We start from the raw sequence: 27,705 nt of genomic DNA, 5'->3' as shown, positions 1-27,705 counted from the left end.
ATATATGAACTATTGCAGCACAATCAAATGGCACCATATTTTGTGCTTTTTTTAAATGTTTTTTTAATGTAACATTTGATTTAATCAGCTTTGTTAGTTGGTAAATGTACTGAGATGAAAAGCTGCCTTTCTTTTCTATGATGGTGGCGTAAATAAAGCTAATCAGGTGTTTATTTTCTTATGTTTGTTTTACAGCATTCATTCAGTCAGACACAATTCTAGAGGTTCTACATTTTGGTGAGGGAAGCCTTTTACAGGTAAGGCCTTTCGTTTTCATCCATCATCTGAACGTTAACAGAGGATTATCAACCTGATTAAAAAACACTAAGCAACTGGCAGAGTTTCTGACTAAATGATCATGTTTTTTGATAACTACTTCCTGTGTGATTTTTGTCTTGCAGGCAGAGTCTGACATTGATTTTAGTTTATATCAACAGAGGTATGACATGTTTCTCTTTTTGCTTTATAAAGATGCGTTGAAGCTTTTAAACAAGAACTGGATGCACAGGTTTGACATTTTTTGAGCTTTCAAAAAATGTCAAACTGTTTTGAAACTTTTGTCAGAATATTACAAAGAAGCTCAAATATTTACATGCGCCCCCTGCATATCTGGACTAAATGTGCTTTAGCAAGTTGGACGTCAAAGAATCAATTTTTCTAGCCGTTGAGGGCCTTCTGGTATCATTCTGGTTAGATACTTGACCAGTCTTTCTAAAAATGTCAGTAGAAGTCATTTTAAATGCTAAAAATTGGACTGATGTATCAGTTGCAAAACCAGTTTTGTTGTCTCTGTCCTGTTGGAAAACCTACTTGTCTTTTAAAGTCTATCTTTTGTTTTGAGGTTAAGTTGATGAATTAGCCGTCGTCCTTTTGTATTTCATGCTGCTGATGCAATGTCACTGTAGTTCTGACAGCAAAATAACCCCACAGCATGATGCTGTCACCACCTTACCTGACACTCGGAATGGTGTAACTTTTAAAAACATTGCCAACTATGTAGGCAGCCAAGCTGGAAGGAGCCAGTCTTCTCTCAGGCTCAGTCTTTCACACTATGGGTCAAACTGGTTTTTCATTAATTTAACATTTTAACTGTATTGATTAAAATGTGACAGAATTAGCAAAAATGCTATTTTTCATCAGTTTCTCATGGATAATAAGTAATTTATCTTGCTAAAAACAAAATTTAAAATCACCTGACAAAATGTTTTTCAATAAATACAATTGGTACAAACAGGAAAAAGGAAGCTGCAAGTCAATTATTATAAAAAAGGTATTTTAAGTTAATGTCTGATTCCTGCACTGCTTTTAATCATTCTACCATTTTTCTTTTTTTAACGACTGAGAGATTTCATACAATTAAATTAGTTTGAAATAGATAAAGCAATTTAAGACTCTGGAAGAGGATGAGCTGCTTACCTTGCATGGAAACGTGTAGACCAGTGGTCCCCAAACTGCGGCCCGCGGGCCAGATCCGGCCCGCCTCCACATTTGGTCCGGCCCCCTGAACAATACCAGAGAGCATTTAGATTTTTTTTCATATACGGTATTTTCCGGACTATAAGCCACTACTTTTTTCTTGAGCTTTGAACCATGTGGCTTATATGTGGATTTTTCTTCAACCACCAGGGGGCTCTTTAGCAGGAAGTGAAACATTGGAAGTCAAAATTGGAAATAAAAGAAGAGCGCGCCCATTAAAACGGAATTAGGTTTTAATAGGGAATTGAAATTTGAGAATGTTGTTGATCAGTTAAATAGCATTGAGGGGAAAAAGAAGATTTTTCATTTTTTTAAAATAATACTGGGATCATTATGAGAATTTGAGGTATAGATAGGATCCAGTAGAAGGCAGTAGTGCAAGAATAATGGATGCAAGCTGCCGTTGAGATCTAAAGAAGAAGAAGAAAGTGCCTATTTTCATTTAGCACATGCTAGTAGCAACACGAAGAATCAGCACTTTTACTGTTACAGTTACCGTTCGGAAACTACCGTAATCAGTTCAGTTATATCTAAACTTGGCAACTTTTTCTTTTTCATCCGTAATAAATGTGATATTCAATTGACCTGTTATGACTCAAACGTTGGGTGTCCGCCCCCCTCTGCTGCTGCAGAGATATCCACAGCGATATCTCTGTCGCTGTGGAAAACCTAGAGCGGCAGAGATATCTGCGGCTTAGTCTGGAAAATACGGTATTTATTTTATAAATAGTGTTATTTCCTGGATTTTTTCTGTGAAGAACCCAGAGAGGGTCATTTGATTGTGCTTTCTGGAAAACAAATTTTTACATTTAGGCACTTCTGCAAACGTCACACTTTTTCTGCTACAAACTGACTCTGGCCCCCCACCTGAGAAGGGAAACGTTATGTGGTCCTCACAGGAAAAAGTTTTGGGACCCCTGTTGTAGACGATGCTTAAAAGGCGACAGAAAATCGACCAATTAAAATGAGCTCCGAGTGGAACAGCAAGAGTGGTCGGATATCTAGCCAGAAGGATGCCACGGATTTTTGGAAGCTAAAAAGAGAGACAGAGAGAAGTGCAGCTGGCTACAGGAGACTCATCCAAATATTAGTGCATGCATACGTTTGTGTGAATTATGGAAAATCTACCCTAAAATTTAAGTGTCAATAAACACAAAATGGTTCTTGTTTTAAAAAGGATTATAATTGAACGTGTTGATTTGATGTTCATTCCACTCGGTGGGGAGAGAACAGTCGAACTGAAATGTACTTGCAGTAGAGATGCACCGATCCGATATTTATATCTGTATCGGTCCCAATATTTTACAGAATTTTATATCAGGTATCTATGACAATGTGTTCGATCCATAACGGCAGATCTATTCAGTCTAGTTCTACGCTTTATTCTGTTTACGTTACAGCTAGAGTCTCTATTTGCACTTACAGAAAAAATGAAAGGTTTGTCGCAGTTTATTTTCACATCTTACCAAGGTAGTCAGCTATTGTTTTTGATAGTTTCTTTATTATTTATTTCCCATTGGCTGTTCTACTCCTAATGGCACTGACGGAACAAATCAAAGTTGTTTTAACATGTTTGACCAAGCTTGTGAAACTATTGATGTATTTAAGTGCTGTACTGGTATAATAAAGCACATTTATGTCTGTTTAAAAAAAAAAAAAAAGAAAGTTTTGAGCCTATTCAGCATTATTTTTCTGTATCAGTTCGTACCAGATGATACTAAACCTGATATCTGTGTCGGTAATTGAAGTGAAAAAAGTGCATCCCCATTTACAGGCACGATCTCGTATAAATATATTTTTCTATGCAGTTGTGATCTGTTGGTGCCAAGTAACCAAGCGAATAAAAGGTCGCCTGCCTAATAAACTTGACTATTCCCCCCCGTTCTTATAATGTGACCGATGTTGGAAAAATAGCTGCTGGTGTAGCTGGGCAGAGACGGGGGGTACTTTAAATGGCGAGGTGCGACGGTGTGGGGTAACCGACAAGTCAAAATTGCTACATATAGTGAAGCCGCAAGCTTTCAGTCACCCGTCTGGCCAAAAGCGCAGCGAGCTCTCCTCTCTTCTCAGAACGGGTCCAACAGGGCAGAGCTGTGTTGTCAGCATGAACCGATCCGCAGGATCTCTCCACTGCACTCAGTGTGTGTACACAAACATGTCAGACGGTGGTCGGCTTTGGGGAAGTTTGCTTTCTAGTCACTGCCGTAACATTCCTCACTCGTGTGCTGTTTGAACTACAGTGAGTTTCTTTGCAGTTGGACGTTGCACTGATTTTTAGATTTAGTTTAGTTTTGTTTTTTCTTGCAGTGTGCGTCTTCTGGGTGTGATTTGTTATGATGGGTGTGTGTGTGTCCAACAGATAGAGCAGTGCTCGAACTTGAAAACGGCTCTCCATCATGGCTGGCAGGAAGCTTGTAAAACTTAGCTGACTTGTGGTGTCATGTTTCTGTTTTTGTGGTCTGCAGCCGTTGCAGTTACATGTACATGGCATGCATCACATACACGTGTGTTTGCTCCATGTGCAGCTATGTTAAAGTCCATGAAGTCGTTATCTCGCAGAGTCGTAGCGCGAGTGCTGACAGAGGTGTGTCAAAGGAGTGTTTTGAATTATTTTTTTTAAGGTTCACACTTCCTCTTTTACTTCCCTGTGTTGAGCTCAGGAATCAGTTTGTGTAAAGCAGCATTTTCTCTTCCTCTGGAATGAATGTACTTCGCATTCAATATGAATGTTTCCTTTCATGCATATTTTTTTACGCACAAGGCTCATCAACCATACCTCAAACGTTTTCATACTGCTTGAACTTTTGTACATTTTGCTCCATTTCAAGCAGGAACTTCAATGTCATTCAAATAGAAGGAATATAACTCCCCTCTATTTGAATTTCCAACCAAAATCTGGTAGTTGTGGTCAGTTTTTGTGTCTAAACCTCTTTACTTTGAGCCTAAAATTGAATCCAGTCCACAGATTTCCTCCAAAAGTCGCCTAAGAGCAACCTGCTACACTGCAAAACACAAAATCAAGTATTTTTGTCCAGTTCCTAGTGCAAATATTTGACTGCACTGAAAATAAGACAAAGTTCACTTACAAATGACTTAATCAAGAAGTATTAGTTTGTTTTAAGTCAATAATTCCTCAATATTCATTAAAATGTTCTAGTTTCACTGATTTTTTTTTTTTTTTTTACTAGAAAAAGAAAGTTTGTTGGTTGTCAAGAGATGGATCAGACTTCAAAACGATTTTTGTTTTCACTGTAAAGATTTTTTTTCATTTTCTTGAATGAATGTATGTTTTGCAAATATTGTACTTTATATAAAATTCCTGCATTCTTCAAATTACATTGGATTGCATTAATATTTTGGATTTTTTTTAATGATTATAAACAATATTCAAGTATTTGAAAATGATAAAGGGAACAACTTGGTGTCACTGGCTAGTGGATGTAATAAACCTGCAAGAGTTCAAACCTGCTGATGCATATCACTACCGTATTTGCATTAGCAAAAGAATCTTTTCTTTGTGTTTCGGTCACCAAAACTGGCTCCAGTCCAGGGGCCCAAATCCTTGTAAATCCGGCCAGTCTGGTCAGGGCGTATGAATACTTTTGCAAGGCACTGCAGCTCATAGAGGAAGAGCCTCTGCTCTCTCAGCTCTGAAGCACTGAGAAAAATATAGCCACTGCAAGCCATTTTTCTTTTCTTTTTTTTTCTTCTTTACTCCAAAAATCTTGTCAGCAGTTGTTATATTAGCGGCACAAAGCGGGGACAGGCTCTAGGTGACGGTTCATCCCGCAGGAACATTGAATCTTGGCACATTCTGTCTCCCCGGGGATGTAAACCCATCCCGCCTTGGAATATCCCGGCTATTGGAGCGCTGCGCTCCGGCTTTTGTCTGCTCTTGTGAGCAGAGGCTCGGTAGTAAAAGAAGGTGAAACGGATCTCCAGCAAATTGTCCAACTGCAGGGCGGTGTTGGTGCAATTACACGAGTTATATAAACCGAGCGTGTTTCTTTTGTTAGAACAATGTGAGACGGTATAATTAGGGGAGCACAGTTAGATTAAATATTTGCCTCAGATGGGGAATCTTAGTCACAGATGAATTAGTCATATATGTGGCAAGATAAACACGTGATGTTCAGCGCCTGCTAAATGAGCCGACGTTCAGCTGACTGCCACGTCTGCCATCTCTGAACTTCCTTTTGCATGAGATTTACATAAAGGCTCATGTTTCACGTTTCTGTTGTGTACTCCTCCCCTCCCGCGGGGGGAGCCGCCTCTCTGTCTATTGTTTAGATACACCTGTTGCTGGACAAGTTCTGTGAGTTTTACAGCCGCAAAGCAATTCTGTCTAGAGAAGCACCACAACCTGAAAGTGACACTGAAAGCTCCTTCTTTCGTGCCCATCCCGCTTCTTTTCTTCCTTTTCTCTTTTCTTTTTGTCTTTTTCCAAGTTTCCTGAAGACTTTGGACATAGAAATGGCTCGCTGCGGATGGGAAGGGATCCATTATTTTATTTACGTGATAATAAAAGCAAAAACCAGGAGTTTGTTGGTCATCTAGTCTGTCTAACTTTTGAATTGAACCCAAAGCATGGATATTGCTGTTGCTTGCCTGCTCTTGCTGCTGTCACACCTTCCCATCTCTTGCAGCACGTCCCCGCACCGAGGGAACTGCCGACCTATACGATTTGAGCCTCCAATGCTAGACTTTCATGAACAGTGAGTATTTTTTTTATCTCTCTGAAATATTAAACCTGTTAGTTTAATAGGAAGCAAAACTATGCTTCCTGTTTGTTAGGTTTGTTTTCATTTATGCAGGGTGTCTGTGCGTCCTTTAAATTCATGCATCTAAAATTAAGGTATTAAAATGTCTTTAAAGGTATTGAAAAGATTGAAGTTGGCCTTAAATACTTTCGTCAGGTCTTACATTTTACCTGGCAGAAACATTTAATCTCGCATATGTAAGTTTTGTTTCTCTTGGGACTTTTCTGTCTGGCAAAAGTAGCTGCCAATATACCCTTGCTGCTAGCTAGTTAGCTTTTTTTCTTTCTTCCCCTATCATGCATATGTGCAATTTTATCGCCATTTGGCTGGACATTGTTCGTTTTTGCCACTAGCTCACTTTTGTTGATGAACCTTACAAGGCTAGGTGCATTCTGTGCAAAAAACAAAACATTCAAGCCCGGCACTAAGGAGGATAAAGACTTCAGAGAGCCGTAGGCGGTGTGAAGAACAAACTTGCTGCTAACAGCCACAAACAGACCCTAGAAATGTCAGTTTTTGCTATGCTTGGTTACAATACAGCAGCATCTCCCAACCATCCATTTAATATAACCTTGATTTAATTCAAGGTTATATTAAAAACATTTTAAAGGCTTAAATTTAAATCAACCATAGTTCTCTAACATTTTCAGTGAAATCATGTTTGCTTTGCTGTTTAGATGATCTAAACCCTTTTTTCTTGTTGATCTCTGGATGGCCCAGAAGAAAACAATAAGTCAACTCCACAGCCAATGCATAGCTTCAACTACTCACTAGGTCACCTACCTGTCTGATTGTGGAGTCATACTGATGTACACATCAGTGTTTTTTAAAATATTTATTTCATTGTTGAGGATTCAAGGAACTTGTTTGGAAAAGCTCAGGTTTGTTTTCATTCAAACAGTCCATTTATCAGGTCTGAAAGTTTTCATAAAGGCCCAAGAGCGAAGGATGCAAAGATCCTCGACATTTGTCCATTTGACTTCCCATAATGATGTTCTGGGCTTGGTCGGATTTCTGCTGAAGCTGAAAATGTCCTTGTCTGATTTCTGTGGGAGGGAAAGTGATTAAAACACCACAAGAGCTGCACTTGATTTTCATACCATGCCATTTTCATATCAGCCGCTGGCTGCCTGACGGGTTGTAAATCAAAAGAGTCTATGGCGTGCTGTGAACGGTGTTTTAACAATTTGGAGACATTAACTCAGTCGTGTCGAATCCTCTCTCCACAGGACGGTTGTGTCTCTTATTTTACTTTAAGTAGTGAACACAAAAGACCTCTTAAAGTTCAAACATGGGGACACTATTTTAGAGTTTAGTTTTTCAGTTATTCACTTTTTTTTTTTTTTGCAAAAGATGCAATGAGGAAAAAAACACATTAGCACAACTGGGTGACTTTCAGGCTGAACTAAAATTAAAAATTGTAAAAGTAAATAAAATAAAAATCCCAGTTGGAGTACCATGGTAGAGAATTTCCACACCTTGTGGACAGAAATAATCAGAGTTGTAAAAGTTGTGACTGTATATAAAATGACCAAAACTTTATTTTCTGTTTTCTAACGTTTATTCAGGTGCACTAGTTTCTGAAAGAGGCTAATCATTTTGTCTTTGCATTAACATGTTAGTGAGACCCTAATTTGTTAATAATAATAATTGACTGCTCTTTCTGGGCTGCACAGTGGCGCAGTTGGTAGAGCTGTTGCCTTGCAGCAAGAAGGTTCTGGGTTCGATTCCTGGCCTGGGGTCTTTCTGCATGGAGTTTGCATGTTCTCCCTGTGCATGCGTGGGTTTTCTCCGGGTACTCCGGTTTCCTCCCACAGTCCAAAAACATGACTGTTAGGTTAATTGGTCTCTCCAAATTGCCCCTAGGTGCGAGTGTGTGTGTGCATGGTCGTGTGTCCTGTGTGTCTCTGTGTTGCCCTGCGACAGACTGGCGACCTGTCCAGGGTGTACCCCGCCTCTCGCCCGAAACGTTGGCTGGAGATGGGCACCAGCACCCCTCCCGACCCCACTGAGGGAAAAAGGGTGCAAGAAAATGGATGGATGGATGGACTGCTCTTTCTAACATTCCCAGTTCTTACTTATGTGAAGAGAACTGGTTAAAATCAGCACAGATAGGTTAAAACTTTGTAGAAACCAGGGATGTGAAATCTGCAGTCAGGTTTAAGTTCTTTTCCGTCTGAGCTTTGTTTTTCTCCCCAGTGGTAATTTTGAAAACCTGCACTTACACAAACCTTCTCGTCTTCCTTCACAGGCCGGTTGGAATGCCAAAAATGGAGAAAGTTTATTTACATAATCCTAGCTCAGAAGAAATTAGTTTGATATCAATATCAGCAACAACAGCACATTTCCATGCCTCCTTTTTTCAGAATAGGGTAAGTAGTCACCACTTTTTTAATCGATTTTTTTTTTTGCTGTTGTGAATCTGATAAATGAAATGAGTTATCTGCTAAGGGAAGGAAAATCATCTGTTCATCTTCTGTCATGTTGTCTGATGATCATACTGTTAATGCCTGCAGTTTAAAAGCTGTGTTGCATCCAACTTGAAGCGTTTAATTTCTGTGAATTGTTTTGTTTTCCCTGCTTTGTTTGCTGTAAACTAGTGAACATAATGTGTGTAGACAGAAAAATGTGAGAAATGCTGATATAGGTCACGTGTGCTCATCTATGGGAATTGTAGTCCTGAAGGGCCATTTGTGGCCCCTGGACTGATTCTGTGCATCTCCGATTCAGAATAATTCAAATTGGCTTTGATGCACCCAGATCTGCTTTTCTACCTGGCTATTTGCTTTTCAACAACAACAAAAAAAATCATATTTTTATTGCTCAGAATTGACAATAAATGTTTTTTATGGTCAAAATCTTTTAAAAATCCACAAAGTGGACCCTTTTCTTTAATGAGGCAAATCTGCAAAACCGTTTTAACATTTTTTTTTCTCCCCCCAACAAAACAATTTACTGTTTTACTCATTTAGCTAAAGTATTTGAACTTTATTTTGTTGTTTAGTAGATTAAAAAAAGTCTCAGAAGATTAAAGTCAGAAATCTGGGAGAGAAAATCTTTTTTTCTTTCCCAGTATTTTTTGTGTGTGTTTGTTTTACCCTTTATGTAGGTTTTTGGTGAGGCAAAAGCTTGGACACCTCTGTCCTGAGCTTTAAATGAAGGCAGGGTGACGAGCTGTTTAACACACAGAGTGATTGAATAAAGGGAGGAAGAAAAAAGCAGAAGCAAGTGACTCATGATTCAAGCTTTAAAGCTCAGCTCATAGCGATACTCTGTCTGAGTCATTGAAGTTCTAAAGCAATTTGTCCTTTTATTGTGTCACTCTTATGAAACGAGAGGAGACATCTTTTCTCTGGCTTTGTCAACAGATCAGTGCGAATTGGTTCAATAGGAATTAGAAATCCAGAAACATGAAGTCCACACTCCAACAGCAGGTCAATGTTTACAACATTTCCAATCCCCTCACTGTCATCTGCAGGAAAATAATCACAATTCAGATTCCTGGTTGGTAAAATGCTGCGTATCTGCTGCTGCAGTAGCAGAACGATGACTTCACGTCTTATTTTTGTCTTTATTGCTTTGCCTTTTTTTTATTGGCAGCATCAGCAACAACACTCTTTCACACCGAGATATAAAATATACTAAAGTGGCATTTGTGGAAATCTGTAGTAGAAAGGAAAACTTTTACATTTCTGGAAGCTTGTTCTCGATGAAGGGAAACAACTGACTTTTTTGTCTTCACTTTGAGTCTTTGTTTTTTTTTTATCTTTAGTGACTTCTTCCCTGTAATTGTTTTATTTGTTGCAGTTTAGTCGCCAATAAAACTGGAAGACATGTGTGGCTGGAAAGAGATGTTTTTGAGGGTTTCGAGAGAGAGAGAGAGAGAGAGAGAGAGAGAGGGAGAAGCTGGTTCAGTTTTCAGTGGTTTGCTGCTTGCCTCCCATGTAGTTTTTTTCTTAAAATACTGACATACCAAGCAGAGCGTTTCATCTAAAATACTCTTTGGCTCTAGCAGTCTGTGGTGGCTCAGAAACGCTCGCATGCTGGTCGTTTCCTTCCTGCTGCTGGTTTTTTTTTGCTGTTTTTGGGGGGGTTTTTTGGGGGGGGTTGGCAGAAGTTGTTAAGACACAAGTTGATAACGGCACAGATTAGGAGCACATGCGGATTTTTATTGTACGATGATCAAAAACGGTTTATTTCATGGTTTATTTTTGATCCAGATGAGAGCTTGTGACCTCCAATCCAATCAGATTACACACATTACCACATTGTCTAACAGTGGAGAAGTGAGAAAATTCTCATAAATTAAAAGTTTGTCAAAGCAGATACTAAACATCGTACATTATTTACATCATTTCGTCAAACAAAGTGAGTTAAAACAGTTCTTGAATGAAGTATTTTCTTCTTCCTTGGTCACAAAGTAGAGGTTGTGTTAAACAGCACAGTTCAGGTTTTACAGTGCTGACTTAAGCGTTTCAGGTGAAAGTTGTGAATGTCTAGTTGTCCAGATCAGGGCTCCGCAACCTTAACGAGCCAAAGAAACATTTCTGCCCCGAGTCCAGCTGAATAAAACTCGTTTAGAGCCACAAACGTCAAAGGAAGTTTTGAAGAAGAGAACGAGAAAACTTTCGTCTTTGATAAACATTTCCCCCAGGAAACCACATTTTTGTTTCTATTTTTAGACTTTAAAACAAATTCTAACTTGAAAAGCTTTGCAGAAAAGAGAGGGTGGATACATTTTCGTCGAAGTTGTTGATATAACTGTGTTTTTCTATAAAAATTGTTTTAAAAAAAGCTTAGTTTTCAACTGAATGACAGAAATCTAAAGAATATACCTGGGACTTTTAGTTTTGTTCTATTATAGAGGTTCAATGCTATTATTCCATAAAAAAAAAATACTAGAACATGCATCTGTAGAAACATTAGTAGGTTATTTATCATTTTTAGTTAAAAATGCAGACCAGGGGCTTCAGACCTCCTGCTATAAATGTTAGTTTGTGAATCATAGAATTATAATTGCAGCTTTATAATCTTTTACTACAGTGTTTAGTATAACTAATGACCATTAAATAGTTTTTTTAATTATTAAAATAATAGCAGGTATGCTGTCGTCATTGCGCTAGTCTGGTTTTATATTTGCATATCGTCACTCTCACATCTGTGCGGCTTGGATCACATGATCTGGCTGCGTGTGTCGCATCAGACTGCAAATAATCATCTGTGGATCTGATGTGCCCGATTTGCTTATTCTCTAAAACGAACAGAGTTTTAGAGAATAAGCATTTTGTTACCATTCAGCTGCTTTTTTTTGGTAATGTTAGTTACTAGGAGCATTTTTTGTTTTTGAGAAATTCCTACACTTTCAAATAATCTGCACTGTTGATAAAATATACATATTAAATTAGGCTAATTTTGAAAATTGTTTCATGTTTTTTTATTTTTTATATTTGCAAGATGCAAAATTGAGGAAAAAAGGTATCTCTCCCACCCCCCCCCTCCAAAAAAAAAACAAAAACAAAAACAAAAAAGCCACACTGCTGTCTGCACACTCCAGAACCAGAGATGTCTCCTTTAAGATGGATTCGGTGCACCGTATCTTAACATCAAACCTAAGCATGATGTCGTTGTGAGAGCAGACTTTGTAAATGGCTCATTTTACTATAAATGCATCTTTTCTGGGAAATCTGCAACAGAAACCCACAATCACCAGCTGAAACCACGGCCACCACCAGCACGCTAAAGTTAGCATGGAGCTGTAAAGCTTTTACAGCGCCGACCGTTTTCATAGTGAATATTGTGTTTCCTGAGGTTATGATTTTGTGTGTTATTATTTCAACTGATGATGATTTTTTTTCCTGTTTTACGTATATCCTCCCGTTCTTTTTTTCCTGCAGATAATTCCACCAGGAGGGAACACATCTTTTGATGTCGTGTTTCTTGGTCGAGTTGTTGGAAATGTAGAAAACACTTTATTTATTAATACGTCACATCATGGAGTGTTTACATACCAGGTACAAACAGAACAGCCTCTCGCTAAGGTTAGTTTTTACTACGCCACTAATCCTGCCTCTGTCTCCTTCAGGTTTTCGGGGTCGGCGTCCCGAACCCCTACAGGCTGCGGCCCTTCATCGGGGCCCGGGTCCCTGTGAACAGCAGCTTCTCCCCTCTAATAAACATTCACAACCCGTACAGTGAACCGCTGCAGGTAATTTAAAGAGACTCATTCAAACGCTTTGAGCTTTTTCACATTGTGTCACTTTACACCCATAAACCTCAATGTGATCATTTGACCTATAAACCAAAGTTATTTTGATCTCTTACATAAAATAACTCAAGCGATTTAATGTTTAAGTCGTTTTATATTCGTACTCAAATCAATCTAATCATGGACCAAAGGTGCCCAAGTCCAGTCAACCAAATGATTACTCGTTATCAGGCCTCTGCAGAGCTAAAAGTTGCTGAGTCATTTGATTGAGCCGAGTTGGAGAAGGGCGGCACCCAAATGATGGACTGGACTTGGGCAGCCCTGATATAGTGCAGTGGTGCCCAAAGTCGGTCCTCGAGGGCCGGCATCCTGTATGTTTCAGTTCTCTCCCTGGTTTAACCCACCTGGATCAAATGATGGCTCATTAGAGGCCTAAGAAGAACATTGACATTTCGATTGGTCCTTTTAAAATAAAATAAAATAAAAACACAGCTGAATTTCCCTGTTGTGGACTATTAATGCTAGGAGAATTACGGTGCGGCATGTTTTTTTAACGACTTATCACGCGGTCAAACTTATTCAAGTTTCATTTTAATTGCGTTTCTTATTTAATGGAAACACTGAAATGACGAATTTTTATATATATTTTTTTCTACATTAGCGGAATGTCGACAAAGTTTTGCGTACATTTGTAATGGAAACACAGCCATTGCATTTTCATTTGTAAAGAGTAATAAAAATCATCTGCACTTTTTCTCTAACGCCACAAATACACACAATGTGCTTTTCTTTGGGTAAAAATTCCAATAAAATAACTTAAGGTTTTGTGCTTGTGGCGTGACAAAATGTGAAAAGTTTTAAAGGTCCAAATTCTTCCTCACATAGTGAATCTGCACCCACTTTCTGGATCAGTTTGTGACGTTGCTGTGCTTTGTTCAGGTGGTGGAGATGTACTCCAGCGGAGGAGATCTGCATTTAGAGCTTCCCACTGGCCAACAAGGAGGCACCGGAAAGCTTTGGGTGAGTCCCTCTTCTGGATGCAACTTTTAATTTTTTTTATCAACTTTTTATCTCATCGGCGCCAACCTCCTCCGCCTTCCAGGAGATTCCTCCTTTCGAGACGAAGGGGGTGATGAGAGCCAGCTTCTCTTCGAGAGACGCGGACAACCACACGGCTTTTATCAGGATCAAAACCAACGCTCCAAATGAGGACCAGTTCATCATCCTCCCGGTCGAGGTGGAGGTCACGTCAGGTCCGCTTCTAAATCTTTTTAATCCAGAAGTCATTCATCCCCCTCTTGCATCACCGTAACTCTTTCATTTTAATCACTATTCGCAGCTCCTGGTATTTACTCCTCCACAGAAATGCTTGACTTTGGTACGCTTCGATCACAAGGTACGTAGAGTTACAGGAAAACGCTTTTTGCAATTTTCGTAAGGAGGGATGCACCGATCCACATTTTTCACTTCTGATACCGATATCTGAGGTTAACATCGGCCGACAGTGATTCGATACAGAAAAACACCTGAGCTGACTCAAAAGGTTTCATCTTTTTTTAAACCGCAGACATAAATGTAGTAAATTATTCATTTATTTAATAACTGCACCAGTCAGCACATTTAAATACACCAACTGCTTCACAAGCTTGGTCAAACACGTAAAAACAAATTTAATTTGTTCAGTCAGTGCAATTAGGAGTAGAACAGCCAGCGTAACATAAATACCAACATGCAAAAAATAAATGGCAACAAACCTTTCAAATGGTTCTAAATATGATGTAAATTAAATAATAAAGCATGACGTCGCTCAGAGCACAAAGCATTGAATAGATTTGCCCTGATGGATCAGGCACATCGTCACCGATACTCAATCTAGAACTTTTTTCAATATCAGTCCCAATGCCGATATTAATATCAGGATTGGTGCATCTCTAGTTGTAACACAATCCCCATCTGATTGTCTGCTTTCTTTTCCAAACCGTCTCTCGTTTTATAGATCGTCCAAAACTCCTGAACCTCCATCTTTTAAATTCAGGAACAAAAGACGTTCCAATCACAGTGGGTATTCCCGTCGCTCCCATAAAATCCCTCTCCTTGAAGACTTGCAGTAAGTGACAGGTTTTTTGTTGTTGTTTCTTCTCCTCCTCAGAGTGTTCGCACAACACCATCAAACGAAGCCGTCACCGTAGATTTTAAAGCGGTGACGCTCAAAGCCGGAGAGAGCAGATATACTAAAGTTGCAACCATTAGTTTTGATGGTGAGTGGGTGTTTTTGTTTGCTTTCAAAGGCGGAAATGAGCTCGTTTTTGAAAGGCTACTGGGGCGAAGGGAAATGAAATTGCACGCATGACCGATTGTGTGAGGGCTCATGATTTCTCTCATCGTCTGCTTGCACCAGTTTCACTGACCACTTCAGGAAGTAGAGCATGATGTCAGTTTCCTGAAAAGTGATCAAAATGCATCTGGGTGTGGTTCCTTGTGTATAAAATGTTTTTTTTTTCCATATCCACTTCAAAAAATGCAATATTTATGAAGGCACCGTTTTGAAAATGGTATTTTCAGAGAGTTTTTGGTCCTTTTGGACAATTTTATTCAAACTCTGGCTGAGTTAGATTTTTAAAAGAATTTTATTTGCTGTTACACAACTTCCCCTTCTGGGTATCTTCTCACAGCAGGCTTATCCACTCTGTTTATCTTTGTTTTTATTGCAGCCTCAAAAGCAAGAAGACCATATCAGTTTTCTGGTAAAATAACAGTTAAAGCAAAAGAAAAGACTTATTCCAAGCTTGAAATCCCATACCAGGCAGACGTTCTAGAAGGGTGAGTTATTTCTTTAAGAAACATAGTGAACTTTTATTTTTATTTTTTTTAGTAGAGCTTATTTCCCTTTTTTTCCTGTTTGTTTTTCCCATAGCTACCTGGGTTTTGACCACACGGCCACGTTGTTCCACATCAGAGACAGCCCTGTCGAGCCAGTGGACAGAGCTATTTTCCTCACGAACGCCTTCAGCTTCGCGATCCGGATACACAATGTGTCTCTGCCCGACGAGGCCAAAATCATGTTTAAAGTGAGTGCAGGCCGAGCTGCAGTTTGCCGGGAGCCGAGGAACAAACTGTCACAAGTTTCTCTTCTCTGTCGCAGGTGCAGAACTTCAGCACACCCATCCTCATCCCACCCCACGAGTCCCGCTACATCTTCTCCCTGCTGTTCCGGGCAGTCCGACCATCCATTCACATAGACAGCAACATCTTGCTGATCACAAATGCGTCCAAGTTTCACCTGCCTGTCCGGGCTTACACAGGCTTCTTAGAGGTAAGAAGACGATGTAGAAGCAGAAAGTAACAGAGTTTCTACATTTATTAAATGAAGTAACCCAAACCCGGTGCATCTAAGCAGAGTTGAATAAACATTGATGCGTTTGTGGTGAAATCGGAGAAACGCCGAGCCTACATATAGTGCATACAGTATCTTCCTAAAAGTATTCATGTCTCTTAAGCTTTACGTTTTGTCACGTTATAATCAAACACTCTTTTGTTAAGATTTGCGTGACAGACCAGCACATGCTAAGTGTATAAGTGTGAAGTGGAAGGAAAAGTTTACGTTGTTTTTTAAATATTTTACAGCTGGAGTTCAGCTGGTCAGAGTCCATGGGTAGGCGGATATGGGTTTGGGTTTAATCTGGAAGAAAAACATGCTGGAGGCTGCAAAAGAGCCGATACTGGAGATGAAGTCAAGTTTATTTGTGTAGCACATTTCAGCAGCAAGGCAGTTCAACGTGCTTTACACCATAAAAACATCGTATAGCTAATCTAATTGTGACACAACCAAATAAACATTACTTTTTGTCAAATGTCATCATCAAGCAAATACCAGATATATTAATCAATGTTCCAGTTACTACTAATCAAAGGCAATTCTAAACAGACGAGGTTTTTTTTAGGAACTCAGGTTGTTTTACAGGAAGTTTATTCCAGAAACAATGTATGTTAAGCAAGTCTAAAAAAACGAGACCTTGCGGTTCGCTCAAATGATCATCTAAATATGAAAGCAGTAAAATAGTAATTAAAATTTGTTGGGTTTGCTTCTGGTTTGGGCCTTTAAAGTTATAGTTTGGTTGTATCGGATTTGGACGCAATATCTGCATTTCTATTATAAATGTCAGCAAAACTATATTGATATTCTGCTAATGTCAAAAAAGCACAATTTTGCTCTTGCTGTGTTTCTGTTAAATGAGAAATAAAAATGAAATTACAGGTGAGAAAGTTTGTTTGCGTGATGAGTCATTAAAACCTGCTGCACCATCATCATCCTACCACTTCCTGTCGTTTTCATCTTGGTTTGTGTCGGTGTTACTGTCCGGTTCTTGATCATGTGATGCAGAAAAAATGTTTCCATCGCAGTTTTGCAGAATAAAACAAAACTTTTCAGCAAAAGAAAACCCCCCAAAAACTTGAGTTTTTCCAAAATTGCTATGCTTCCATTGGGCAAATTTATTTTTGAAACGTCAAATTGCACAGTTATACACACAATGTATAGACATTGTGTGTCTATACACACAATGTCTATACATAGTGTGTATAGACACACAATGTCTATACACACAATGTATAGACATTGTGTGTATAGATACAATGTCTATACATTGTGTGTATAGACATACACAATTTGACGTTTCAAAAATTATGTTTAGGCCCGCTCTACTGCAAAGCGGTATGAATACTTTTGCAAATCACTGTAATGAAATATAACAAATTGCTAAGACTCGGTCCAAACATTATTGATCCTGTAAATGGGTAATTGGTTATGAGTTTCCCGTGGTTTTGTGTTCTTGTTTCCTCTCTTCCACCATGAGCCACATTCATCCTTTTTAAATAGTAAATTTTTCACAACTAACACTTAAGATTTTACTTCTGTTTATAATTAAAGGCTTAAAAAGTACATATATTTTTATTATATTGTTTTGATCTCCGCTGTTTGTACTACATAAGGATTTTACCAGCGAACATATAATACTCCTCACAGTGTGACACTTTTATACAATATTTTAAACTGTTGTGAAGTAAATGTGAAATTGTGAATTTTAATTTCTTTTTCCTTTTTCTTCAACAGCCCCTCATCCTGCCCCCCAGCATGAAGGAGAACGCCCTGGACTTTGGCGTCCGCAGCGCCACCGACACCAGCAGCATTATATTCGTGGTCGTCAACAGCAACCCCATCGAGGTGAGCAGTCACGTGACCTGCTGACGTAACGATTGCGACATTTTGCAGGTGTTTTTCCAACCAGGTATCCCCCTCCCTCCTTGGGCACGCGCTTTGGTTTTTGTGCTGAAGTTCGCTGTCCAACGTCCTGTTGTGTAAGACGTGTCTACATGAGCCTTTTAGGTATTCCTGCTTGTGCTTTTCTATACTCTGAGCCCAGTGCAGTCCATGTCGCAACACAAGCGTTTGTGCCAACATCCTCACTTCTGCAGTACTCAGTGATAAGTTGCAAAGAACATGGAGTACAGTCACGCATTGTTCTGCGAAACAAATGACTGGGTCCCTCGTCCAAAATCAGACGGTTCTGTGAATTCTTGTTCCGCAGCTGGAGATAAAGTCCTGGCTGGTCACAGGAGACAGCCTCTTCATGGAGCTGCTGAAGACCGAGAAGGGGAACACGACAGCAGCCCTGAGTCGCCTGCAGGAGCTGCAAAACACCTCAGCCTCTCATCACAAAACGGTGAGCTCCCCCACCCACCTCAAAAGTTGCCCCAACGATACATCTATAAGCTTCTGGAAGCTTTTTGTGCCTTCACAGTGTTTTCTTTGGAATCAGTTTGGTTTGACCTCTTCTGTTTGCTTTTTGAGATAAGGCGTTATTGATCCGTCGGAGACTAAAAACAATACAAGCCAATGCAAATTATAGGACCTTGCAACAGCAGTTTGACATTGCGACGCATTGCAACCACAAGTGTGAGTGTGTGATGGAGCAACACTAAGCAGTGCAGGAATTGGGAAGTCGAAGGAGGATGTCACGTGGTTTAGAAATCTGTTTGCAAAAAAAAAAAAAATCTGAAAAGTGTGGTGTGTGCTTGTGTGCTTCAGCAGTAAACAGCAGTGTTTAAGGCTTGTCACATTTTTACAACTGGATTTACGCCTTAATTTTGACTAGGCCATTCTAACACATGGTTATGTTGTGACACAAATCACTCAGTTGTAGCACTGATTGTATGTCAGGGTGTTATATTGGGGCCATTTTAGATGGGGGAAAAAGAAGCAGGTTCCTGTCAAAAAACTTTTTGAGATTAATCTCAGAAATTTTCTAGGAAAAACTCACATTTCCAACCTCCAAAAGTCAAACATATGCAAAAAAAAATTTTTTTTGGGAAAATTTTAGATTAATCTCAGAAATCTTAAACAGAAAACTTAGAAATGTCTGATTTTTGAAAAGTTGAAAATTTGCTAGAAAAAACTCAGAAATGTTGAAATAAATCTCAGACATTTTCTAAAAAAAAACAAAAAAAAAACATTGAAGCTTCAAAAAACATTTTCAAAACAGTTTCAAAAGTCAAACACTTTCCACTTTTGAAACAGAAAATTCCCAATAGTTGAAAGTTTTCCACTTTTGAAAATTTCCAGAATTTTTCTAGAAAATCTTTTAACTATTTGTTGGAAATTTACTCCTTTTTTTTCTAACTCCAATGGCCCTAACACGCTGTTTCAGTCATGTTTGCATTTTATTTTTAACATGTTTGACCTCATGTTTGAAGTTTTAAGTCTATTCAGGATTCAAGATACAATTTCTGTATCAGCCGATATTAAACCTCAGAGATGTGTATTGGTATGGAATGTGAACAAAGTGGATCGGTGCGTCCCCACTCTATGCGCTAACTCCTACCCCCATCCACTCCTTCTGAAGCTCCCCCAAAATTATTTAAAGGATTTTTTCTTTACAATCCTCTCCAGGGCCCTCCAGGTTAATCTTTTCCTGCCATCCTTTTACCTTCCACTCAGCTTTCCAATTTTTGGAACCTTTTCATAATGCTCCAATTTTTGGAGACACAAAATTAAGGGGTTTTTATTATCTGTGAGCCACAATCATCAAATTTACAAGATATGCAGAGGAAAAAATAAACTTGTTCTAATTTTTTGAGTTGTACTTTTCATGATTGCAATGAGAGTATCGCAGAGTATAAAAACGGCATGAAAACAGTGTAAACAAAACAAAACAAGTAAACGAGCTGAAACACACAAATACACATTTGCTGACGTGTTGCAGAGCTGCAGTGGTGAGGCTGTTGTGACTGAGAGACAGCACTTTGTTAGCTGATAGCGGTGTTGGTCTGCTTCCTTTTGAGATGAACAGCGCGTGGCTACAGAAGTTCACTTCCACTGAAACTGCTTACTGTAAGCTCTGCAGTTTCTGTGATGCAAGAATTTGACACAACTCAAAGCGCTGCTTTACTGGAATAGATTTAGTTTTTTTCCTCTTAATGATTTGAATGTAACATTATTTAAGCCGGCGGTTTCTACAGCTCTGTTTACAACAGCAGCTTCTGTTCTTGTATTCAGATGCCAGTGAGGGAGAGGATTGAAAATGAATGTGAAATGAAAAGATGTCAAAATATTTCACCTCTAATGACTCTTGGTAAAAGTCCAGACGTATTTACTACTTTAGTTCCTTTATTTTATTTTATTTTTTGATGCAACAAATTATAAGAAAAGCTTCAAGTTACATTTATTTTTAATCTACTGCATCAGTAAAACTACAGATAAGCTTTTAGCTGAGAAATAGTTTAGCCTTCCCAGTAACTGTGGTGTTACTGGGATGTGGTCCAGTAGGGATTTTTAACCAAAAGGTACAACTTGTTCCTGTGGAAGATGAGAAAATAAATGCTTTCAGACCAATAAATTCAATTAAAAAAACAAAAAAGTAACATGTTTTCTAAAAGTAGCCATGGTTGCATTCTAGCGGAAAACTACTTCTGAGAAATGCTTCAGTGTTATTAGTCTACAGTATTACGATGCACTAATGGAGGGTGCTGATATCTTTTCACTTTACATACACGTTTATGTGTGAACCATGCATCATTTCTGTCCATTTCACAATTTTGCATAACTTTTTTGCTGATTTAGCGCGTCAAATTTCAATAAAATATAATGGAGATTGTGGTTTACGGTGACAAAACGATCAGAGGTGCCAATACTTTTGCAAGGCACTGTTGCTAATCCAATTAAAAACAATGAAAGTTTCTCTGTTGTTGTGACTCGTAAAAAAGGATTAAGATCACCAAACTTTACTGTCTTTACTAGTTGTCAGAACGCTGGTTTGTAATCTATTAATAAAGTTTGACTGACCTATCTACCTACCGACCTGATAATCAGGTCGTCTGCAGGTCATTTAGCACCACAATCTCCTCAATATGCTGTGAGCGAACGGAGAAGGGTGACCATTGTCCGGCCACGCCCCGACCCAGTCGCGGAAGGCGCTCCTCGCTGACCGGAGTCGGACTGTTTTGTTGACATTCTCTATGTCAACAAAGTGGCTTTAGACATTCATCTGGGGTGTTTCGACTGGGGTTACCAAGGGACCAGCCCCTATACATTTAAAGCCGGGGAGGGGTCGGGGGAAGAGAGACAGAGACTGTGGCGGCAGCGTGTCGATTGGTCTGTGTTACCCAGAAAGCAGTTGGGCACAATATCGCTACATTGACTGGGGCAGCCTACTATATAAAGTACTCGGGGACCACTTCTTTATTATTATACATCCACATTTGTAGAGTACGGAACAAATCGCGTCCTGGGACGGGTGGCAACCCAAACTGTAGCGTCTATTCTATGCGCCTTATAATGCGGTGTGCCTTATATATGAAGAAAGTTTTAAAATAGGCCATTCATTGAAGGTGCGCCTTATAATCCGGTGTGCCTTATAGTGCGGAAAATACGATATATATTTTCTTAAATAACAATTTTTGTTTCGTCACAAAAAGGAAACATTACACTGTAAAACGTTATATTCCTACCTCACTTTCCCAGAAAGAAATGGCCATCTCTTCTTGTGTCTTCAGGTGATTCTAGCATCTGGCTATTATGCAGCTTTCAGAGTGACGTTAGTCGCCAAAGCGCTGGAGGGCGTTTACGACGGAGCCATTCACATCACAACAGATTATGAGGTTGGTTTGTGTTTTTTATTTTAGCTTTTTAGCGAGAAAATGGCAGCTCGAGTCATCTCTGATGTTCACTTTCTTCTTCTTTTTTTTATGGTTTCAGATATTGACCATCCCAGTCAAAGCTCTGATTGCAGTGGGGACATTAAACAGCTCACCCAGGCACATCGTGTTGCAACCTTCGTTTCCAGTGAGTAACAGTCAGGATTTCACACAAGTTTGACTCTGGGGACACACAAGACGTGTACGGCTGAAACGATTAGTCGGATTATTCGTGATTAATTGAAATATCGTCAACTAATTTAGTAGCTGATTAATCAGTAATTGGCGTCCAGGCTACAGAAAAAGGCCTTTTGTGATGTGATTTTCAGTCATGTTGTGCTCGAACTTATTCACAAAAATTGTGGATTCCTTTTCAAAAAAAATCGAACATCCTGTTTGATTTTAGGAAACGGTCTGCGATGATTAATCGGATGAATTGTGATGAAATTGATTTTGAATTGACCGACAAATCAACAAATGAACTAAAATATTCCAACTCCAAACAAGAGCAACATTCTCGGAGCAGCAAGTAAACTAAAACCGCACAAAAAAAAAAATACATGCAATTTGCCATTAAGATTAAAATAAACCCTTCTTTGTCTGTAAATACAATCACGTTTTGCTATGAATTAGTCTAAAAAATAAAATCAGCTCAGTTCTACACTGTATTGATGAGTCGAGGAGAAAGAACTGAGATTTTCACATGTTGTAATTGTTTTTTAGCTGCCGTTTTATCATTTGCTACTACTAATTAAACATTCACTTAAGGAGTACTGTTATCGCATTTTAAGCAATTAAATGTTTTTTCTTTTATAATAAAGGACTGGAGGACTGCATAGTGGCGCAGTTGGTAGAGCTGTTGCCTTGCAGCAAGAAGGTTCTGGGTTTGATTCCCGGCCCGGGTCTTTCTGCATGGAGTTTGCATGCGTGGGTTTTCTCCGGGTACTCTGGTTTCCTCCCACAGTCCAAAAATATGACTGTCAGGTTAATTGGTTTCTCTAAAATTGTCCCTAGGTGTGAGTGCATGGTTGTTTGTACTGTTTGTCTCTGTGTTGCCCTGCGACAGACTGGCGACCTGTCCAGGCTTTGCCCGGAATGTCAACTGGAGATGGGCACCAGCAACCCTCCTGACCCCAGTAGGGACAAGGGTGCAAAGAAAATGAATGGATGGATGAAGAAAGGACTGAATTGTTTACTTGCATATTTTTAATGCACTTCTACTATTGTGTAGAAAACACTTAAATTGTTAAATGAAAAATCTGCAGAATGTGACAATTTTAAATCCGATGTATTAATTGTCAGAAGAATCGATCAAATAATCAATTACTAAAATAATTTTTTCAGCCCTACGGTGGCTTTTGGCTGTGTGATGCGAGTCCCGTATCTCCCGTTGTTTCCTCAGGGAAAAGTCGTTCACCAAAGCTTCAACATTCAGAGCTCCTTCACACAAAAAGTCCGGCTGCAGCAGATCCAGTCGCTGACGGAGGACATCAGGTTCTATTACAAGCGTCTGCGCAACAACAAAGATGAGCTGGAGCCGAGACGAAAATCCAAGGTAGAAAATCCTCCTCGGGGTTTGAAATTGATTATTTTGTTGTTGTTGCTGTTGTGGACGTAAACTTATTTTTATTTATTTATTTATTTTTTCCCCATGTTTTCCAGGTGGCAAATATTTATTTTGACGCCAGCTTGCAGTGTGGTGATCACTGTTATGTGGGCCTGCCATTTGTGCTTAAATGTAAGTTTGGTGTAGATAGATCAGCTTTCTGTGTCCATGGGGAAGCGGGATCATGTTGGCATCACTCATGCTGCGCAGTGATTTCAAAAAGAAAGTGTCACTTTTTATTTTCCTGCTTGTATTAGCTACTGCTGTTAGTGATTTATAGCAAAGCGCCTGCAGATCTGGCTAAAATGCACTTAACCCGATTTAAGATGATATATTGTTGACGACTGAATGTAAATCAGAGCTCCAGTTTATTACGTCTGTCCTCTCAGACCTTTCCTGAACTCTTAATTTATGTTAGGTTTTACACATTCAATATTTATTTTTATTGAGTTTTCTCTTCCTTTTGCAAATGTTAAAAAATTTTCCAAGTGTAACTGTTTCTCTTCTTTTTTCGTTTCTTTTTTTTTCATCTCGCAGCTGAATCCAAGCCTCATGGTCTGGTGTTGCAAGAAGATATCTGGGATGCCGACGTAGACCTTCATCAGAAACTCCTCAAACGATGGAAGGAGATCAAAGAGCGCTCAGGACACAAGTAAGCATCTTTTCAGTCCCTCTGGGATGTTGCAAAGTTTGTCGGTGATTGTTGTGACTTAAAATCGCTGATTTTGCGGCCCTGGTTTTTTTTTTTTTGGGTTGCAATTAAAGTTGCAAGTTTTTTATTAAACTTCATATCTGCCAAAATATTGTTTTTGAAAAAAATAAGTTGAAATTGCTACTCATATCTTTTAACACAAAAGAGGATTTTAGCATGGTTAATATATAAAATGAAAAAATTTTCAAGTCCCTTCTTCAGGGGATCCGCATATCTTATATTCATTTATCTAAAATTAAGGTCTTGAAATCTCTTAAATTCATAAAAAAAAATTTTTTTAATCAGCCTTAAATATGTTAATCACAGGTCTTAAATTTTGTCATCACAGGACTATTTACTGTCATTCTAAGTAGGTTTTTCTCTAGCTGGAAGTTTCTGTCATCTAAAGGTTTGAGACATTAACAGACGTCTTTGCCCACTGGTTCTGTGACTCAGGACTGGTCAAGCTACTGGAAACGAGCTGCTAACGCTCACTTCCAGCTAAATTTATTATGGTGACAGGCCTAACTGAAACAACATGTTTGCACTATTCAGCCATCACGAAATGTTAACCAGACATAACTCCATCCTGAAGGTTCGGTTTTCTGAAATGAAACGATGTGGGGTTAAAGAATAGCCCCAGAAAACTGTGAAGCGTTTCCTGTTTGTGAAAAACGCCGTTTACAAAGTTTGAGTCTTACTATTCTTGCTGAAAAACTCTAATGTTCTCCCTTTTCTTTCCCCCTGGAGAATCGAAGCCATCTTCGAAGTCAACACGGACCTCCAGAAGAACATCGAAGCTAAAGTCACGGCCCATTTGACCTGGCCTTCTCTCGTCAACTCCTCACAGAGAATCATGTTCCCCCTGACCAGCACAAACAGCTCCTCAGTGAGTTAAAGCCCTCCGTTTCATGACACACACGCAGGATTATCTCTTAGCGTATTCGAACCGGAGGAAGCTGATGTTTCTGTTACAATGCAGGACGAGGAGGTGATCCTGCAGAACCCTGCAGACGTCCCCGTTTACGTCCAAGTTCTCCCGCTGGCGCTTCTTCCCAACCCCTCTGTGTTTTCTGGAAAGCTGGCCGACAGGTGACGACTCCTTTCAACTCTAGAGGATCTATTCTCTGGTCATTTCTCCAACTCATTGTCTCATTGTGCTCTAAACGTTCAGGTTGCCACTGGGAAATTTGTCCAGCATCAACATTGATACAAGCACATTCGAGTTCCAGGTTCACAGAAACCAAGTGAGTGCTTCATTATTTATTGGCTTCCCTCCTGCTAATTGTAGCGCTGCTGAGGCAGCATGTGAAAGCTGTTAGCAGCTAACAGCCTCTCTTGTTTGTGTGGCAGACGTCCCTAATAAAGAGCAGTTCAGGGTTTGTTGAAGGCTCAACCAGACCCTTTGTCTACAATCTCATGCTGCTGCCCGGGGAAGTGAAGTCATTCAGCGTGAGGTTCACGCCCGTCAGAAACCACAGCGTCTCCTCCCTTCTTATAGTCAGGTAACCATATCTGCTAAAGTCCAGACAGCTGTGGCCTCACTAAATACAGTGGCATGTTTATCCTCTGGGTGTTTTGGGAATGCGTTCAGGAACAACCTGACGGTGATTGACACGATCGTGCTCCACGGACGCGGCACGACGGAAAGCCTGAAGGTGGCGGGGAAGCCTCCGGGGCAGGGCAGCTCGCTGAGGTTCAAGATGACGGAGGCGCTGCTGAAAGACTGCACAGAAAGTACGTCCACATCTCTGGGAGTGGAACTGAGAGAGAGTTACAAGGAATCCGACACTGTGGAACGATCAACCCTTAACCAGATCAGCCATAAACCGTAGAAATGTTTAATCGAGCAGAAAGGGACGAGTTTTTCACGGTAGAATTATTTATTTCCTTTTCGCTGCAAATGCATCATTTGCTTCAAACGATCAATTGTTCTCTAAATTTATTGCATTTTAAGCAATAAAATTCATTAGTATATTTTAATGTATTTCTACAATTGTATGTGAAATGCTTTAGTGATCGTAAAAAAAAATGTTTTTCTTTATCCAATTGACAGAAAGATAGCAAAATCGATTACAAAAATAATGATTAAAGAAAACAAATATAAGGAGTCAGGCTGTAAAAATATCTGTGGAATATTAGTGATTACAGGCAATATGACAAGGACTTATTTTTTCTAATTTCATGAAAAGTACCCAAAGGAAAGTAGCTTTGAACGAAAATGAGCTCATGCTTTTCATGAATGTTTAAACAAGGAGTTTAAAAACAGAACTGCTCAGTTGTACATCCACAGTGACTTGCAAAAGTATTTAAAGCATTCCCACAGCATGATTCTGCCATCACCTTGTTTTTATACAACATTAGAAATACACTAACAACATCCCCCACCCAGCTTCACAGTGGGAGATGCTGCATTCAGGGTGCTTGGTTACTCATGGGTGAAATCTGACAATATGTGGAAAAGTTCAAGCGGTAGTGTGAGTAGTTTTGCAGTAACTCGATATAAATGTTGTCATAGCGAAATGGCAGGTGAAAAGGAGCGTCAGCAGACATGTGTCTCTTTTTCATGCACGTTTGATCAAATACAAAGAATTGAAAGCAGATAACAATGCGCTAAAGACACAATCTAACACTCACAGGTCATTAATGTCTTATCTGTGGTGATAAGGTAGGGCTGTAACTAAACATTGTTTTAGTAATCTACTATTCTGATGGTTAATCAATTAATCAGGTTAAAAACATTTGGCACTTTCTGCTGATTTTTCATTCAGCCTTTCTTATGCAATATTTGAAATACATTGACAGATGCAATTAAACATTTCAATTCCTTCATTACACGAGAAAATAAACTTTATAGCCTAAAATGCAATGTAGTAACATTCTTTTAGTGAACGTTTGATCACTTGTACTGATGCATCTGCAGCTAAAAATACTTCATCCACATGTCAAAAACTTTTCTGCTTGTCTTAACAAAAAAAACATAGGGGTGATTTGTTTTATTTTTAAATAACCAATAAATAATTGGATAGCACAAGGTGATTAATGGGAGATTTTTTTTATTAACAGAATTTAAACCAGGTAAGGCTGAAACTATTCCACTTGAGTTTTGGGGGAAAATAATTTACAGACAAAGAAGATTTTTCATCCTAAATACAAAACTCATATATGCTTTGGTTTACTTACTGCTCTGAGTGTGTTGTTCTTTCAGCAAATAGCCTTTTTTTGGAGTCTGTATACTATACTAAAAATCAATTACTAAATGAGTTGACGATTATTTTAATAATTTATTGCGATTCATCCCGATATTTGTTTTATATTCCCTATTATAAAGTGGGACCAAATTGATCTAAAACCAATTAAGCCCAAAGTCGGAGACTTTTATATCAACTTTAAATATGTGGTTTGAATTTAAAAGGGCAAGAAAGCTGTTAAAAGCTGCAGCTGTACTGCCAGATCTTTGCCTCGGAGATGCATATATAACCAAACACAGTGACCCTTTAGAGCTTGAGGCGCTTTCATCGTTGTCCAGGTTTTTCCTCCCCTCACATAAAGAGCTGTCTCTCCATGAAGACACGGGTCAGTAGTCTCCGCCGTATGGCTAGTTTGGCAGGTTTAAACAAAGGGAAAGCACCTGACTGGGCCTGCCTCGTTTTTAACCAATCAGAGCAAACTGGGTTGGTCGAAAAACAAACACCAACTTTTGAGTCAGAAAGTGAGGAAGGGCAAACATTTGATGGAAAAACACTGTTTCTTTAGCTCTAAAACCATTAGCCATGGC

The 27,705-nt window shown here is 39.2% G+C and overlaps 1 protein-coding gene across 3 annotated transcripts in view; it reads left to right on the top strand.

Moving 5' to 3' along the window:
• Positions 1-27,705, top strand: part of tmem131 (transmembrane protein 131) — a 41,879-nt gene that overhangs the window by 3,331 nt on the left and 10,843 nt on the right. For all 3 annotated transcript variants that reach the window (XM_017304445.1, XM_017304444.1, XM_008407646.2), the window contains exons 2-27: positions 196-257; positions 402-439; positions 6,123-6,191; positions 8,488-8,608; positions 12,131-12,247; positions 12,319-12,441; positions 13,381-13,461; positions 13,544-13,694; positions 13,781-13,837; positions 14,438-14,499; positions 14,591-14,699; positions 15,153-15,261; positions 15,356-15,509; positions 15,584-15,754; positions 17,552-17,662; positions 18,027-18,161; positions 21,490-21,594; positions 21,692-21,778; positions 23,033-23,185; positions 23,293-23,368; positions 23,774-23,888; positions 24,678-24,816; positions 24,910-25,019; positions 25,102-25,174; positions 25,281-25,432; positions 25,522-25,664. In XM_017304445.1, coding sequence (XP_017159934.1) covers positions 196-257; positions 402-439; positions 6,123-6,191; positions 8,488-8,608; positions 12,131-12,247; positions 12,319-12,441; positions 13,381-13,461; positions 13,544-13,694; positions 13,781-13,837; positions 14,438-14,499; positions 14,591-14,699; positions 15,153-15,261; positions 15,356-15,509; positions 15,584-15,754; positions 17,552-17,662; positions 18,027-18,161; positions 21,490-21,594; positions 21,692-21,778; positions 23,033-23,185; positions 23,293-23,368; positions 23,774-23,888; positions 24,678-24,816; positions 24,910-25,019; positions 25,102-25,174; positions 25,281-25,432; positions 25,522-25,664 — 2,823 coding nt within the window. The remainder of the gene's footprint in view (positions 1-195; positions 258-401; positions 440-6,122; positions 6,192-8,487; positions 8,609-12,130; positions 12,248-12,318; positions 12,442-13,380; positions 13,462-13,543; positions 13,695-13,780; positions 13,838-14,437; positions 14,500-14,590; positions 14,700-15,152; positions 15,262-15,355; positions 15,510-15,583; positions 15,755-17,551; positions 17,663-18,026; positions 18,162-21,489; positions 21,595-21,691; positions 21,779-23,032; positions 23,186-23,292; positions 23,369-23,773; positions 23,889-24,677; positions 24,817-24,909; positions 25,020-25,101; positions 25,175-25,280; positions 25,433-25,521; positions 25,665-27,705) is intronic.

Source organism: Poecilia reticulata, linkage group LG4, assembly GCF_000633615.1.
Source record: "Poecilia reticulata strain Guanapo linkage group LG4, Guppy_female_1.0+MT, whole genome shotgun sequence".
Taxonomy (NCBI): Eukaryota; Metazoa; Chordata; class Actinopteri; order Cyprinodontiformes; family Poeciliidae; genus Poecilia; species Poecilia reticulata.
The sequence above is the reverse complement of the archived record's forward strand: the minus strand, read 5'-3'. Positions and strand labels throughout refer to the sequence as shown.